At 42.5% G+C, this 17,895-nt stretch overlaps 1 protein-coding gene across 1 annotated transcript in view; it reads right to left on the bottom strand.

Annotated features, from left to right (window-relative positions):
• The window catches only part of LOC122945455 (vitellogenin), a 178,468-nt gene that overhangs the window by 71,998 nt on the left and 88,575 nt on the right, over positions 1-17,895 (bottom strand). The window contains exon 12 of the mRNA XM_044304523.1: positions 16,274-16,418. Coding sequence (XP_044160458.1) covers positions 16,274-16,418 — 145 coding nt within the window. The remainder of the gene's footprint in view (positions 1-16,273; positions 16,419-17,895) is intronic.

Genomic DNA, 17,895 nt, shown 5'->3' with positions numbered 1-17,895 from the left:
GAAATTGCTAAATTGGGAATTGTACTTCAACCCAGAACAAAAAATGTGCTTTGACGGGCACTAAATAACTTTCCCAGCTACAACAGGACAACGGTAACGAGAGATTTAGAGGGATTTAAATTTGAGGCCTAGTATTTAGGCGCTGGGTGACAGGTATGGGTTTAGTGACAGAATTAGACTTGGAAATACACAGTAGCGGGTGTGTGTGAAGTTATTCTGAATGACCCTATGTGCACCTTCAATATTATATACCCTTTTTGGGATAGATTTCAAATAGCTCTGATATAGCAGAAACCACTAAATTATGAAATTGCTAAATTGGGAATTGTACTTCAACCCAGAACAAAAAATGTGCTTTGACGGACACTAAATATCTTGCCCAGCAACAACAGTACAGCGGTGGGTAACGAGAGATTTAGAGGGAATTAAATTTGAGGCCTAGTATTTAGGCGCTGGGTCACCGGTATGGATTTAGTGACAGAATTAGACTTGGAAATACACAGTAGCGGGTGTGTGTGAAGTTACTCTGAATGACCCTATGTGCACCTTCAATATTATATACCCTTTTTGGGATAGATTTCAAAGAGCTCTGATATAGCAGGAACCACTAAATTATGAAATTGCTAAATTGAGAATTGTATTTCAACCCAGAACAAGAAATGTGCTTGAACGGACACTAAATAACTCGCCCAGCTACAGCACTAGGGACAGATTTAGCTGGATATAAATTTGAGGCCTAGTATTTAGGCGCTGGGTGACCGGTATGGATTTAGTGACAGAATTAGACTGGGATATGGCCAAAAAATGAACAGACTATTGCTGGTTAAATGCACTTGGTGTGACAGCTTCACCCTGATGTAGGCTTTAGCCAAATAACAACCACACCATTGAGGGTTAAATGCACTTGGTGACAGGCGCAGCTTGCCCCTGATTTTGTATATGGCCAAAAAATGAACAGACTATTGCTGGTTAAATGCACTTGGTGTGACAGCTTCACCCTGATGTAGGCTTTAGCCAAATAACAACCACACCATTGAGGGTTAAATGCACTTGGTGACAGGCGCAGCTTGCCCCTGATTTTGTATATGGCCAAAAAATGAACAGACTATTGCTGGTTAAATGCACTTGGTGTGACAGCTTCACCCTGATGTAGGCTTTAGCCAAAAAACAACCACACCATTGAGGGTTAAATGCACTTGGTGACAGGCGCAGCTTGCCCCTGATTTTGTATATGGCCAAAAAATGAACAGACTATTGCTGGTTAAATGCACTTGGTGTGACAGCTTCACCCTGATGTAGGCTTTAGCCAAAAAACAACCACACCATTGAGGGTTAAATGCACTTGGTCGCAGCTTGTGCTGGCGCACCACAAGACACAAAATGGCCGCCGATCACCCCAGAAAAATGAGACTGACAAACGGTCTGTGCAGCCTAAAAACAGTGAGCAATTGAGGATCAGCAGCTCAATGATCCACAGCTGCAGATCGATCAGTTAATCAAGTCCTTTGGAGGAGTTAATCTGCCTAATCTCGCCCTACTGTCGCAGCCGCAACCTCTCCCTACGCTAATCAGAGCAGAGTGACGGGCGGCGCTATGTGACTCCAGCTTAAATAGAGGCTGGGTCACATGGTGCTCTGGCCAATCACAGCCATGCCAATAGTAGGCATGGCTGTGATGGCCTCTTGGGGCAAGTAGTATGACGCTTGTTGATTGGCTGCTTTGCAGCCTTTCAAAAAGCGCCAAGAAAGCGTCACAAAAGCGCCAAGAAAGCGACGAACACCGAACCCGAACCCGGACTTTTACGAAAATGTCCGGGTTCGGGTCCGTGTCACGGACACCCCAAAATTCGGTACGAACCCGAACTATACAGTTCGAGTTCGCTCATCCCTAGTAGCTAGCTAGCAGTGCAGGTGAGTGACCAAATTCATGATGGTGTACCATCTTAGGATCTAGAAAGGGCAAAGAGCACCATAGAGTAACTGAGGCTGGAGCTGAAGGGTACAAAGAAGCTGCCCAGATATAGCATCTTGATAGCAGTTAACGCCTGCGAGTAACCCAGTGTAAGAGATTTTGTGCAGTACTGTGTTGCTTTGGAGGATCCCATAACTGATTGGGACCATGCAGATGGTGCAGTACACATTGAGAAGAAGATGTGATTGCTCATCCTCCCAAAGTTTATTTACTTATATCGCACCCTGCCTATATGACTTCCGGAAAGGTTCTTTTCCAGAGCGCATGCTTTACTCTCTAAGTACACCTGGGAAAAAAAGCGCCCGAGGATTGCTCGTGCTATAATTACCGGAGAGCGACTTAAGGGCGGCTTAGCCTTGCCGGATCTGAAACTATATTATATAGCGATGTTGGTTTCTATGCTGAGAGGTTGGGTTGGGCCATCTTTGGATACACCTTGGGTACATTTAGAGGAACATTTAACTAATGGATACTCCTTATCAGAGTTACTGCACCTTATTTTTTGGAACATTCCTATGCCACGAGGTCTTAGCCCAACGGTTCAAGCATCTCTTGCTGCTTGGTCTAAGTACCATGCATTGGCGGATGCAGACGAACCCCCCACTCTTGCATCTATCCCCTTCTCACTGATTCAATCTCTGTTGCCCCATTCTGACCTGTCATCTTGGAGATCGAACTCCATTCAATGTGTATGGGACCTAATGGAACAGGGAACACTGCAACCGTTTTACTCTTTATGTGACAAATACTCTCTCTCAGCGAGGGACTTTTATAAATACCTTCAGATCCGGCACCTGATCCAGGGTCTACATGGGCAACTCAAAGGGACTTAAGCCTTTATACAATGCAATTCTACACCCATCCCAATTTAAACAATCTCACCCTATGAGAGCTTGGGAGGTGGATCTGAGTCAACCATTCTCGGACGCAGAATGGACACGCGCTACCAGCATGATACACAAACACTTGCAATGTATATTTCATGTCGAATCCGCGCTGAAGACGGTCCTCAGGTGGTATTACACCCCTGACAGGCTGGCGAAGATGTATGCATCGACCTCCAACTGCTGTTGGAGAGGGGGTACGGCTGCAGGGGAACTTTATACCATGTGTTATGGCAGTGTCCTATTATACAAAGTTACTGGTCAGAGTGTCGTGAATTGCTGATTAAAACACTCCCCATTAAGATTAATTGGAATCCGCAATTGGTATTGTTATTCATAGGGGTGGATCTCTTGCCAGCCTCTTACAGGCAGTTTCTCTGCATAGTTTGTACAATGGCAAAATTGGTGTTGCCGAGGAGATGGAAAACTCCAGATGTACCGCCTATTAGCGACTTGATCACCGCTCTCAACAACACATATACATACGAAAAGATTATCTCGATGGGGAAAGGCGGTTTCACCAAATTTCAGTTGCATTGGGCCTCCTGGGAGCAGTCCCCCTTACTTTGTCCCGCTAAATAAAACCTGGATAGGCTATACCTTACATATGGGACGCTAGGTAGTTATACACTGTGGGATCCGTTTATTTTCAGAGCTGGCATAGGCAGGTACCTTTTGGATGTGTAGCACAGATATTCAGCAGAAAATAGTTTAATGTAAACTGTGTTCCTTGTTGTTTCCTTTGTGCTTCTATGTTTCTTTGAAGCACTGTTTGTATTAATATGTCTTATATTAAAAACTATTGAAACGGAGAAGAAGATGTGATGAAACTGCAGATACAACCATCTTCACTGTTGCCACTCTGAGGAGACCAAAGCCAGAATGTCAACTCCGAGGTAACTGGCTACAAAGCAAGCCGGAGGAAAGAGTGAGTTGTTACTTCTTAAAGGGAATCTGTCACCTGCTTTTAGCATTTTAAGCTGGCACCATCGCTATGTTGACTAAAGTACCTTATTTCCAGCAGTCTTCTTTTTACTTATTTTCGTTTGGTAGTTTTGATTTAAAAGCGATTTGTATGTTATGCTAATTAGGGTCCAAGGTGCCCAGAGGGGCGTTTTTTTCAATCTCCGGTGCCCAGTGATGCCCCCCTGCAGTGCCCAAGAACGCCTCCTGATAATTAAAACACCTCCCACAGCCCGGCAAACGGTTCCGCCCCCTCCCCACGTCATAAACCTTATAGATATGCCCCGTCCTCCTTCCTGTCCGCGGCCAGAAAACTCGCGCAGGCGCAGTACCGCCTGTGGCCTGCACGATCATCAACCTCCTAAGGGCAACAGCGCATGCCCAGGTCGGCGCATGCCCAGTGAGACCTTTGAGGCTGTTGCCCTCAGGAGGTTGATGATCGCGCAGGCCGCAGGCGGTACTGCGCCTGCGCGAGTTTTCTGGCCGCCGACAGGAAGAAGGACGGGGCATTTCTATAAGGTAGACTATGACGTGGGGAGGGAGCGGAACCGTTTGCCAGGCTGTGAGAGGTTATTTGATGATCAGGAGGCATTCTTGGGCACTGCAGGGGGGCGTCACTGGGCACCGGAGAGTGAAAAAAACGCCCCTCTGGGTACCTTGGACCCTAATTAGCATAACATAAAAATCACTTTTATATCAAAACTACCAAACGAAAATAAGTAAAAAGAAGACTGCTGGAAATAAGGTACTTTAGTCAACATAGCGATGGTGCCAGCTTAAAATGGTAAAAGCAGGTGACAGAATCCCTTTAAAGAAACCTAATTATATTCGCTTTTTGAGACTTAAAGAGACAGTATATCTAACTAATCTGTTATCTCTGTGCCCTCATTGAGAGACTGTAATCACTAACCTTGTTGCCTATCAAAAGACTGTTATAACCACCAAGTTTTTTGTCCACATTAGTCAAGTAAAGTTCGGCTTGTTTAAGTTACAACTGTGTGCGTCTGAATCCTTCTACCATCCTAGAGTGGGTGCTTTCTATACCACTCAGGGCCAAAAAATGTTTTGCCTGTAAGGTCTGACCCCCTTACATACTCCACTGTGAACAGAAAATAAATATACCATAACCCTGCCGTGAGGAGAGTGGCTACGTATGTATGTCCACCAGCACTCAGAACACTAGGTAGACATGCACATTGCTATGCACTTTAAACACCAGGTGGCGCCATACTATGTCAGTAAATGCCATAACTCTGCAGTTTTAACAGCCTGTAAATGGATGGAAAACATTGTTCTTTTTTATGATGTTTCATATACAATAAATGATATGGTGGGATACTTCCTTTAATAATTTTACATTAGAAAGTTTCATATTTTAAAGTTATGCAATTTTGTAATATAATTTGTCTTTCCGTTCCTTGCCATTTGTTTGCTTGCTGGCGGTCAATAGAGTTCTCACTTGTGTATACATATTTCAATTAACCTAAACAAGCGAACAGTAAAGTCAATCTCATGGAGCTCACCATATGGTTTCTTTATTAAGCACATATGAGGACTGAATTTATAGGACCTAGCAGCATATTTATGAAGTGTGAGCAGAAAGCCACACAACGAGAACGGAGAGGAAACACATGATTGTCCTCGCTAAGATTCAAGCCTAGAATTCTAGTGTTGAAGGACAACTGTGCTAAGCAGAACCTGTCACCATGAAAACGCAGAGCCATCTGTAGGCAGCAGGTTATAGAGCAGGAGGAGCTGAGCAGATTGACATAGTTTTATGGGAAAGAATTCAATATAACTTGTAACTTATTCATTCAAACCTCTGATCATTCTTAGGAGTCTTGTGGGTGGTCCTAATCAGGGACTGACAACTAATTCAGCCTAAGCATACAGATAGCTGTCAATCACTAAGTGGCCCCGCCCACATGACTCCTAAATATAAAAACAACGGACACTCAAATTAATAAATGAAAGGCAATGTGTCACCAAAAATGTATCCTTTTTTTCGAATCAGTTTTTATTTTCTGATTGCAGATTTTTATTATACTATTTCCTGAAGATGATTATGCAGTCAGCCATCTTGCCTGAGCTGTTCCTAACAGCATTTAGAAAGCATTAAGAAAATTGCTTTATGGCAGCCCCATGGTCCGTAGACACAATGGTCAGGAGGGGACCCTATTGAGTTCTATGGGAGCGTTTTCTAGGCCGCTCTGTGACCTGTGCAGAGGTGATTGTACAAGGAAAGAATAGAGAAGCTGTGACAATCACCTATTATGAAGGTTGGATTCTGTCTTATCTATCATTCTAATCCTGCCTGTAATGATATCACCTCTGTGTACAGATAAGCAGGTAACTGCAGTAAAGTGATCTGTACAGACCAAGAAGTGGCGCCAATTTATTAGGCTTAGTAGCCAGTGCGAAAACTGCAGGATTTTATATTTTTGGTTTAAATATCGATATTGACATGGAAAATTAAAAATAACATTAACAAAATTATTTAAAAACACGTTAAACATAAAAACGTGATTTGAACAATAGGTCATTTTCTATATGTTTTACTGATTCTTTTCCAATAAAACGATATATCAGTCTGCTCAGCTCCTCCAGCTCTATAACATGGTGCCCGCAGATTGCCTGCATTTTCACGGTGACAGATTCTCCTTACTATTGATCCTATTACATATGTAGAATTTAGCAGATAGAAAGAGCAACATTATCATACCCAATGAGATTTTTCACTCATATCCTTAAAATTCATAAAACAGACCTATCTCCCAACACCTAGATTAAAGCTATATTTTATTATTAGGGCTTTCAAGAGTTGGCATGAAGTGGGCAATAACTCTGCCGTTCTTTATTATCAGTGTCACAGTAAATGTGAGAGATGCATATTTTTGGCCCGTACTCTCAAGCCAGAAATTGCTTCTCTCTACACTCATAATTAGGAGATTTAAAAGCAGTGAATCAACATGATGACTCTACGTACCCTGCTCTTTACTTTCCCACATAACATTTTGTATGTTAACTATTAACTGAGAAAAAATATACAAGATAAAGGGGGAGAGTCATCAATAGTGTCAGAGGAAGCATTCATTAACGGGTTAGCAAAGATGGCACCAAGGTTTGTGTTTCTGACATCCTTTGCCAGGGCATATATACGACATAAGGCTTGAAGGCAAAGAGGCCATTAATTCTTACGGTAGGTGCACATACTGTAGTTGTTAAGGTTGGAAAAAGACAAAAGTCCATCAAGTCCAACCTGTAATCCTGCTATATTGATCCAGGAAATAATGGTAAAAAAGAGAGAGAGAAAGGCGCTCATAGGGTGAGTAAGTCAGATAATAGTGCCCTCACACAGGAGAGGTAGTTTGCTCATCTATTTGGGTTGCACCAAATTGGGCACAACCACAATGAAGGCCAGAGGAACATAGTTATTGGTTGGTGCAGCTGGACTTGTCCGATAACCTTAGGTGGGAGCCAACCCTCCGGTCAGGTGAAGAATTGTACTGGAGGAGCGCTGGACCATTGGAGTCGAGCAGACATGTGGACAACACAGGTGCAATATCACAACCAGGTGTCAAAATAGATTTAGACAACGCGTTTCGGGGTACATGACCCCTTTGTCAAGTCTAAAAGAAGATAAATTGCCCAGCATAGGTGCCAACTATTACATATGGGGCCCTTTTAAATATACATACATATATATATATATATATATATATATATACAAAAGAGAAAAAGTAATGAGGTTCCCAACTTAAAATGCTCGTCAACAAGAGGACAAAGATAAACAGTGCTTATAATGGTGATTAAATAGACAGTATAATAAAAAACAGGGTCCCAACTCAAAATGGCCATCAAAGGAAAGCCAACTACTCCATAATCATCGGGAGGACACCACAGGGTCCAATAAACTGTGGAGGAGGAAGGCACCTGGAAGTTAACAGCTGAATCACAGACGCGGCCTCTACTTGCCGGCACGTGGGACGTTCGGTTCTCTGTGTGCTCACAGCGCGCGCGCTTACTGCAGGAGGTTTAGGTGGTAGTGTGGGAGGAGCGGGGCGTGCTGATTGGAGAGAGGCCAGCTGTGGGCGGGGTTGGGATAGTGGTGCTGAATAATGAGCTGCGCGTGAAGGATGATGCGGAATATGAGCTGAAGGGACCACTGAGCTAATGGAGGGGCAAGGATAAGGAATTTGTTTATAAGGGTAACGGCGGGAGACAAAATGAGAGAGAGTAGCGGAATTGTGATAAATACTGATATGGATATCAAAGGATAGGTGACTAAACCAAATGTGTGATGAACAGAGAGAAATTATGTGTAAAGGGTTTGTACCAATGTGCACAATAATGCCAATAATACTACTTACAGACCGGGGAATACTAATAGCAGAACAACTAAAGGTAGATAAGTTTTGATGAAAGGGAACAAATATATGTGGAATACAGTATAAGGTCATTTAAGGCATAACCAAAAGGAAGGTTGTCAATGGGAGGATGGACACTCAGCAAATAATGATATAGAATCATAATGAAGAAGAAAATATATATTTGTGCACAAATAGACAATTGGTAATTAGTAAATTAATTGATTATTAATGAATTAATGAATTTATAGTTGCAATTTAATAAAAATATACATAATGAGGAAGACAACAATTGGGGGATGACAAGGGGTTACGAGTCTAGGCGAAATCAATATAGGGGTCCCAGCGGGAGTGAAAGTAGGAGGAGCTGCTTACAATTTAAATGGCTCAATTATCTAACAGATGTATTAAAAACATTTATTCTCTAAGATTTTATATAAGCCATATGGTTCAAGAGTCTGTAGCTTAAAAATCAAGAACATCTCTCTTTTTTGCAACGCTCTGAATCTATCAGAACAGGTGGCAATGATGTGTTCAATGGGTGTGAGGACCAATTTGGAGGGGTCCTTGTCGTGGGTAGAGAGAAAGTGTCAGGATACACTATGCTTTATAAACCCAATGTTCCACCGGTGTTTATTTAAATGTTTCCTGAGGGACTGGATAATACGACCCACATACTGTAGACCACATTCACATTCTAAAAGGTAAACGATATATAAAGACAAGCTATTAACAAAGCTTTTTATGGGGAATTCTTCTCCCGTTACATTGCTCCTGAAGGTTTTGGTTTGATTGGAAATGCTGGTACAGCACTTACATTAGCTACCCACACAATCGGGGTAACATCTAGCAGTAGTTGTTGATGTCAACACTTTTTTTTCAATTTGCTTGGTGCTAGTATGTTCTTCAGAGTCCTTGCTCTCCTAATGGTAATCTGAGGTCTAGATGGAATAGCCTCCTTAAGGTAGGGGTCATTTTTTAATATATGCCAGTGTTTTGTTAAGATACTGCTCAGGATCTCATGATTTGGATTGTAGGTAGTAATACATGAGGATTTATACTTCTTGGTGTCCTCCACTGCTTTGGATTTGTCCTTAATCATCAGGCACTCTTCCTGACTTTGTTTGCTAACTCACATAAAAGCCCCTTCAATAATCCCTCTAGGGTATTTTTTATAAAAAAATCTTGAACGTAAAATTTGACTCTGTGAGTTATAATCACTCATGGTACTGCAATTCCTTCTTAGTTGTTTAAATTGGCTAAAAGGAATATTATCTTTCCATTTTTTATAGTGCGCACTTCTATAGTCCAAGTAGCTGTTGCCATCGACTTTTTAAAAAAACGTCTTGGACATGATCGTTTCGTTGTCCGAATATAAAATAAAATCAAGATATTCAATAGATATGGTTGAACTATTGGCTGTGAAAGTAAGATTCCACGTGTTGGCATTGAGGTAAGAAATGGGCCTCTTTATTGCTGCCAAATGAGGATCAGATTGTCGATATAACGATCTTGTTCTCCCAGTGGTGTCCACTAAAGATATATTCCTCTTCAAAGCGGCAAAACTTGGTGCGAAACTCGTCCCCATCGCGGTCCCCTTGCGCTGTCTGTAAATGTGACCCTCAAATGAAAACACATTGTGTTTAAGGATAAATTAATTGCATCCGAAATGAAAGTTTTATGTCTGGGAGAGAGGTGACGGTCAGTCTCAAGATAATGACGTGCTGTACTGATTCCTGCTTCATGTGGAATATTGGAGTACAATGCAGCCACATCCATCGTCAGCCAACTATAAGATGGTTCCCAATTGATGTCCTTCAATAATAAAATGAGTTGTGAAGAATCTCTTAAAAAGGATTGAAGATTCCTAACGTATTTTTGTAAAAAAAAATATCCACATAATTGGAGAGGTTACTGGTTAATAAATTTATCCAAGAAATAATTGGTCTTCCCGGTGGGTTATTGGCGTCTTTATGAATTTTTGGTAAGTGGTAAAACAATGCAGTATTCGGATGGTCTATCGTTATGTATTCCCTTTCTTTTTTTGTTAGAACCTGATCCTCCTCAGCTTGTTTCAGCAGGATAGTGAGGCTCTTCTTATCTTCTGTAAGTGGGTTGCAGGGGAGGGGTTCATAATACAATGGATTTCCTAGGATCCTATTTGCTTCTTTTATAAAGTCTTCTTTATTTTATAGTATTATTCTTACTCCCTTATCTGCATTCCTGATGACGAGAAGACCATTGTTATTTAGCTCATTCAGTGCGTGTTTTTCTTCCTTAGTTAAATTGTTCTGGATTTTGACATTTTTGTTAATATTTCTCACATCTTTGGATACTAATGAGAAAAAAGTATTAATGTGATTCCCTTTGTGAAGAGTGCGATTAAACGTTGATTTTGGTTTTAGGTTAGTGTGAGTGGTAGATAAAGGGTCCATGATTCCTGGATCCTCTTTTATACTGATGTTAAGTTGTCTGATTCCAATGGCGAAATGCCTTTGAAGTGTGATGCTTTTGATAAAGGTGTTAAGATCAACAAAAAGTTAAAATTCGTTGAATTTTTCGGCAGGACAAAATGACAGACCCTTCTGGAGAACAGATGTTTGGGCCAGGGTGAGGCTAAATCCAGAGAGATTGAAAATTTTTACTGTTGAGTTGTTCTGTTCCTCTTGGGACTCTGAGGGCTCTGTGTGTTACTCTTTATGTCTCTTGTTTCCTTTGGCATTCCGGTTTGTGGATACCCCTCTCCGACCTCTTAGGCATTTTTTCTTTTTACTCCCTTCTGGGTTTGTCTTATCGTGGGTTTGAAGAAATCTGTAATCATTGTTGTGATGCCTGTAGGTTGTCTTAGAACTTATGTTGCTTGCAGGGTCAAAGCCCCGGGAAGCGGTAAAAAAGACACTGAATGATTAAACGGTGTGGTTGGGGGATGTTTGTGGCTCTTTCAAAGTGCTTACATTGTGGGTGGTGAGTAAAAAATCCTCAAAAATAGAAGAGTCGATCCTGATGGGGTTTGAAGCCGATTATACTGAGGGGAAAAAGGTGGGAGGTAAATTGAGGGGGCAACCTTGGGGAAGATTGGAGGGGGACATGGGAGGGGAACAAAGAATGGAGGGTATAGCAGATGGAGTGAACCTTATTGAAGTGCCTGATTGGGGGACAGTTTTGATGGAAGGAGGACATGGTAACGAAGCACCAGTCCTATGGTCGGAGGAGGGGGAGGCAGGTGGAGTAATAGGCTTGATAAGTGGTCCACTGTGAGTGGTTTGGGTCAGTCTCTGGCTAACCAGAGCATGGGGAGAATGAGGATGAGGACGGGTTATAGTAGATTGAGCTGTGGAGGGGGAATACTGTTCAGGTCCATGATTAGAGTGGTTACTACAATATCTGATGAACGTCTGGGAGTGGTGGACAAAGGCTTTAGCACGGGCCCTAGATGTGCTATGGTCCACAGAGGCAGTGGGAATATTGGATCGATTGCTGATGCGGGAATGTGTGTGAGGTCTTTTCTTCCGCCGGAACTTGACATTATCATTCTAAAAATTGAATCTGTCTCGACATAGTTTGGAGGATTTTTTACTGATGATGTCACGCTCATGCTGAAGTAGTCGACCTGTAAAGAGTCTGTCATATTTAGTATAATCCGTATGCATATTAAATGTTGTCAGATCACAGGCCTGTGAATGAATTTGAGGGTGTTGCACAATGATTCACGCTTAGCACAAACATTTCATCATCCCCCTAGCACATTCCAACGAATAATTATCCCAATCCTTTGTAAAATCCACATCATTCTTAAATGGGATTTTGATTCTAAGCCGCAGGCCACGTGGGACCAAGAGTTCCTTGAGGTATACCTCAAGCAGACTCCGGTCAAGGTGATGTTGAATCTCTTCCTTAAGAACAGATTCTAACTGAAGGAATAGACTAGCTAGATCTTTAGAGCTAATCGCTTGTTCAGGGGAATCAACTTTCCCAGAATCTTTAGAAGTTGGACTTATGGCTCCATCCACTGTCCATATATGTGTTAATTTCTGTCGTTCGAGTAGACGGTGCTGGCAGTAATAAATTGATGTATCTTCTATAAGGTGAGTTCACCAAACGGAACCTAGAGCCGCCGTATCTCAGAGTTAGATGGTCTATAATTTCCTGGAGAAGACCTAGTACCCTTTTTGAAAATGGGCACCACATTCGCCTTGCGCCAGTCCCTTGGTACAATGCATTAAAGAATCTGTAAATATTTTAAACAGAGGCAAAGCAATAATTGAACTATGGTCCTTTAGAACTCTAGGGTGTAATCCATCTGGATCTGGGGACTTGTTCACTTTAACTTTTTTTTAGAATATTAAGATACCTGATACTCCCATCCATAATATTATGCAAATCTTGCAATATAAAAAAAATGAAACTACACAGCAAAATTGTTTAGTTCCCTTTTGTAAGAACATACTTTACACTTTCTCTTTGCCATGTGACACAATTTTCCATTGCAGCCAACAATAATAGCCTAAATGCCAGCCATGTCTGATGAGCTATTACTACAGTGCGTCTACATGTGTGGCCTTCTCGCCAGCTGTCATTTACACTAACATTTCTGAACAGCTTAACTTTCAGGTATAATGAGACTGTGTTTCGGTTTTGGAAGTTTGCCTCCCTATAAAAAAATGAAGAAAAAAGATCATTCTTTCCATGAAGAGACTCCCCTTCACCCCAGAGCTGGGGGAGTGGGGGGTTAAAATTAAACGTGTAGAACAGCCGCACATGAGGTGAATAGCTGGAACACTTGCAATTTTAAAGTTGCAAAATTTTAATGACTAGGATGGCATGCCAGTTTGGCATGACCAATGTCTTACATCAGTCAGTGTTGGTTCAGAGAGGCACGAATAGTAAAAATCTTAAAGGGGTTCGCTGGGAATTAGGAAAATACTTACATATTACTTTATTTTAAATATATTCCCAAATACCTTTCATTAGTTATAATGGCTAGTTTTTTTAGGGAGCAATCATCAGGGGAAATAAAATGGCCGCCGTCCTGTTAGTACAAAACCTGTACTAATCACACAGCAGGACAGTTATTTTAGAGCAGTGAAGTAAAGAGCTGCCTCATCCTCCTCTCTGCTCTGCTTGTCAGGGATTACAGTTTAGTATGATCCTCATCTGATATAGCAATGGAGTTCATGAGTAGACACGAAATACATTCTTCTGAAGTAACTGAATGTCCTCCTGTGTGATTAGGACAGGGTTTATGTGTACTAACAGGACGGCGGCCATTTTATTTCTCCTGATGATAATTCCCGGAGAACCCCTTTAAGATGCAAATGCAAAGTTGTCCATCACATTAAGAAAGTACTGCAAGTACTATAGTGTCTGAAAGAATAAATTACCAACTGCTACCCATAAAACTGACCTTTAGGCAACTGTTTCTCCTGTTCCCTTTCAGGCATGGCAGGCTCATAAGGGGGACTTCATTTTCATGAAGAAATGGGGCAGCAGCTAATTCCTCTAATTGAAATAAACATGCAGCATATTTAGAGTGGACTGGAGGAAATAGCTGTGGGCCGAGCCATCTGTGTCTGCTTAGCACAAGATGTGGACATCCATATGGACAGGTGCTCTGTTGTGCCCTGTGGTTAATAGAAACTTAAGCTGGCCATACATTTGAGATAATGATCGGCCGCATTGTGGCCGATCAATCTTCCATGGGATCGTTCGTCTGAACGATCGCACCAACTAAACTGCGCGACTAGGGAGTCCGTTTTTAATCATGCCATCAACATGCAATTTCAGCTGATGAACAGCTGAAGTTTTCAGCATACAAAAGTCTGCTGTCGGTGATCACAAACACTTGTTCGCACTAGTTTTTCAAACGACAGTCAACCAGAATGGCTGAAATCTGCCATTACGCCCAAGTGTAACCTTATGTGTATGGCCACCTTTAGACAGAATACAGCAGACTCATAGGTTGTCAGTCCATGGTATTCATGAGACCCTTCTCTCAGCGTTCCCCGTCTCCTCGTTAACTTTCTTTACAATGAAACAAAAGTATTAAAGACATCAGATATTTCATCATATTTGTCAGAAAAAATAGCACATCGTGCATTTTTTTTCCATTCAAATGATGGGAACCATGAAAGATCCCAATTATAAGCCAATAGGGTCCCTTGCGCTCTGTTGGTAGCCGTCATGTGATGGATCTGTCACAGCCTGATTTCTGTTTTTTTGCTCCTATGTCAGAACAGAAAAACTGAGTTCCAAATACAGATGTGAACATATCTGCAAAACACAGATACCGGCCATGTGCCTCCCGCATTTTCCCCTTCCACAGGACCCTCAATATATTACAAATGCCTATTCTTGACAGCAAAACAGACCAGAATATGACGTGTCCTATTTTTTTGATGAATGGGTACACGTCCGAGCCGCAAAAAGTGTGGATCAGATGTGGATCGAAACTACGGTTGTCTGCATCAGGCCTAAGAAAGACTCTCTAACGAGACAGCACCCTCCCTGGATCTCTCCGCTCACCAATGACTGGCTCCCACTGTATATACAGGAAGATCCACAATGACCATCAGTCAATGGTGTGGAGATGGGAGGAGACGGGGAACGCTGAGAGAAGGGTCTCATTAATACAATGGACTGCTGTATTCTGTCTAAAGGTGGCCATACACATTAGGTTACAGTTGGTCGGAATGGCAGATTTCAGCTGTCGTTTGAAAAACTAGTGCGAACAAGTGTTTGTGATCACCGACAGCAGACTTTTGTCTGCCGAAAATGTAACCCGCTGTGCTGGAAAACTACAGCTGTTCATCAGCCGAAACTGCATGTTGATGGCACGATTAAAAACAGACTCCCTGGCCGCGCAGTTTAGTTGCTGCGATCATTCAGACGAACGATCCCATGGACGACTGATTGGCCACAATGCGGCCGATCATTATCTCAAATGTATGGCCAGCTTAAGTTTCTATTAACCACAGGGCACAATTTATGCTGTTGGTCTAATAGTACAACAGACCTGAAACTATATTATGCATCCTTAAAGGGAGTCTGTCACCAGTGACCTTCTTATGCAGTGATGTCGAACCTTTTAGAGGCCGAGTGCCCAAACTGCAACCCAAAGCCCACTTATTTATCGTAAAGTGCCAACACGGCAATTTAACCTGAATACCATAGTTCAATATAGTATATATTCCATTTAGCTATTAAAGCCTGCCTACATTAAGTGCGCTGCCTGTGCTGTTCATAGTGCACCCTGCGCTGATGAATGGCTGGAAAAGTCTAAGGTATATTGGTACAACATAGACTTTTTTCACAGTGCGGGTGCCCACAGAGAGGGCTCTGAGTGCCGCCTCTGGCACCCGTGCCATAGGTTCGCCATCACTGTTCTTATGGAACCCAACCCAGTGCCTTATTTCTCACCTGATTACAATGGCAATTCTGTTTTGTTAATGCCCTGCTCCTCTGCATTCCACTCTTTAACAATATGCAAATGAGGTATTTAGTGCAATGAAGACATCACCATTGCTCTTATTGGACTTCAGCCCCATTCCTTTCCCTGGCCAGCCCCTCCCTCCAGCCACTGACTGACAGAGCCAGGCAGTAGGCACATATCCTGGCTGGCTCTGTATTCCTGTGTGTGCACTGTTCACTCACATGTCAGCTCATGCGCAGTTGAGCCCAGCATCCACTTCAGGATGGAAATAAGGGCACTGTGCATGTGTTGATATGCGGACGTATGGGGCATTCATGATAATACAGAGCCAGGCGGGATAACATACATACTGCCTGGTTCTTTCAATCAGCAGTCCGAGGGAGGAGATAGCCGGAGAAAGGAGCATTACTTGAATATGTTTAGCTGCTGCTTAGCAACCAGCGACATAGATGGTGGGTGACTACATTGCACCTCCACAATCAGAATAGCAGTGTCACTGTGCATAGGCTGGAGGAGAATATCAATGATGTATCATGATAAGCACTACTGGACCCTAGTCAAACTGTTAGTCCACAAGGCTGGAGCTCGAATTTATAAGTCTATGCTGAGATCACATCCTACCCAGACACATGGATCGATTTAGTATCTTTTGGACTTACCTTGTGTCGATGTCTCATATCGGAGTGTTTCCCGCACTAAATGTAATAGCTCCTGGCTTGGACACTTCATAGCAGTATAGTATGCCGCAATCCGTATTTCTACCGTCTCTTCTAGGTCTTCATAAAGCTGGGACAATGTGTCTCTCTAACACAGAAACAACACAATTTTAGTTCAGAATATGAGAAAAGGTGATATGTCAGTAATCTGTGGTGTGTGTACGCATGTAAATGTAGAAAAGGACTCGCCCCCCTGAGCTGCTAGCTTGAAATAAATGTAGCAGAGCAATTGGAGCAATGAATGGGAAAATCTCTGGAACCATATGAGGTATAGGGCTGGTTCTAGCTTTGTTAGGAAGAGACTGTCATGTACTATATGATGTCTGATTTTAATTTTTTACATTACTTGAACGGTTTCAAAAAGCGTAGTCAACCTCGCTTGTAATACAACTACATACCAAACAAACCTAAGTTTTCATTCTAAAGGACATAGACAATTTTCTTTTTTAAGCATCACCTGTATTATGGGATAAAAAAAACATACCGACTTTGTAATTGCTTTTTATTTTAAATGTTGCCCTATTGGTCTTCTGCAGCCTATGTATTTTCTCATATATTTCAGGCTGCTCAGTCTTGTTCAGTGTGACATCCATGATGGCTAAGCCTGTAGTCCCACTCTTGACTCTCCTGACAGCTCTTTTTATTTAAAGGGGTTATCCAGTATCTCCAACAGCCCCCCATGTGCCGGGCCCCTCACAGGGAATATACTTACCCTGCTCCAGGCACCTCTCCTGGTCCCCGCATCGCCACTACTGCTTTTCCCTGTACATGGATGAAAACAAGGTGACGCTAAGGGGGCTTGTCCCCGCCTGCCATTGACTGCTCCCCCCCCCCCCCCCCCGTGTACAGGGAGAAGCAGAGCAGCAGCGGTGCAGGGACCAGGAGCGGCGCCGGGAGCGGGGTAAGTATATTTAGTGCGAGGGGTCTGGCACATGGGGGGGCTGTTGTAGATACTTGATAACCCCTTTAAGTTTATTTGGTAGTAAAGATGTCAGCTTATTTGCGTTCAGAACAGAGAGAAGGACTACAGAGTGAGCCGTCAGAGAGCTGTCTGATGGATTTCTCACAGAACGGGACTGAGCAGCCTGCAACGTATCAGTACACATGCACCCTGCAGAGGACAAATGGAGACCATTTTTAACAAAAAACTGCAAACTACAAATATGTTTTTACCACATTATACAGCCAATGCAATAATGTTTGCCCTAAAGGTGTCCATAGCCTTTAATACCAGTCAGTGACTATTCATCCAGTGGGGCCCTTTAAACAGTCTTGCCAGGCATAGACACTGAACACGGTGTGAATTTAACTTAAGACAATTTATTTTTATAGATTTTTTAGAAAGAGCAAGAGATTAAAGGGTTATTGCCTAGGATATGCCATAAATGTCTTAAAGGTGTGGTTCCCACCTCTGAGACGTGCCTCCTCTCGGAGAGCAAGCTGCACGTTGGCAGCCACCCTCCAATCACTGCTATAGGACCTCCAAAGATAGCCAAGCCAAGCATTTTTACAACTCCCTCAGTGCATGTGCTGTATGCTTTCCATTCATGACAGGGCCCTGTTCT

The sequence above is a fragment of the Bufo gargarizans genome, chromosome 8 (assembly GCF_014858855.1).
Source record: "Bufo gargarizans isolate SCDJY-AF-19 chromosome 8, ASM1485885v1, whole genome shotgun sequence".
NCBI lineage: Eukaryota > Metazoa > Chordata > Amphibia > Anura > Bufonidae > Bufo > Bufo gargarizans.
This window is presented reverse-complemented; position numbering and strand designations above follow the sequence as displayed.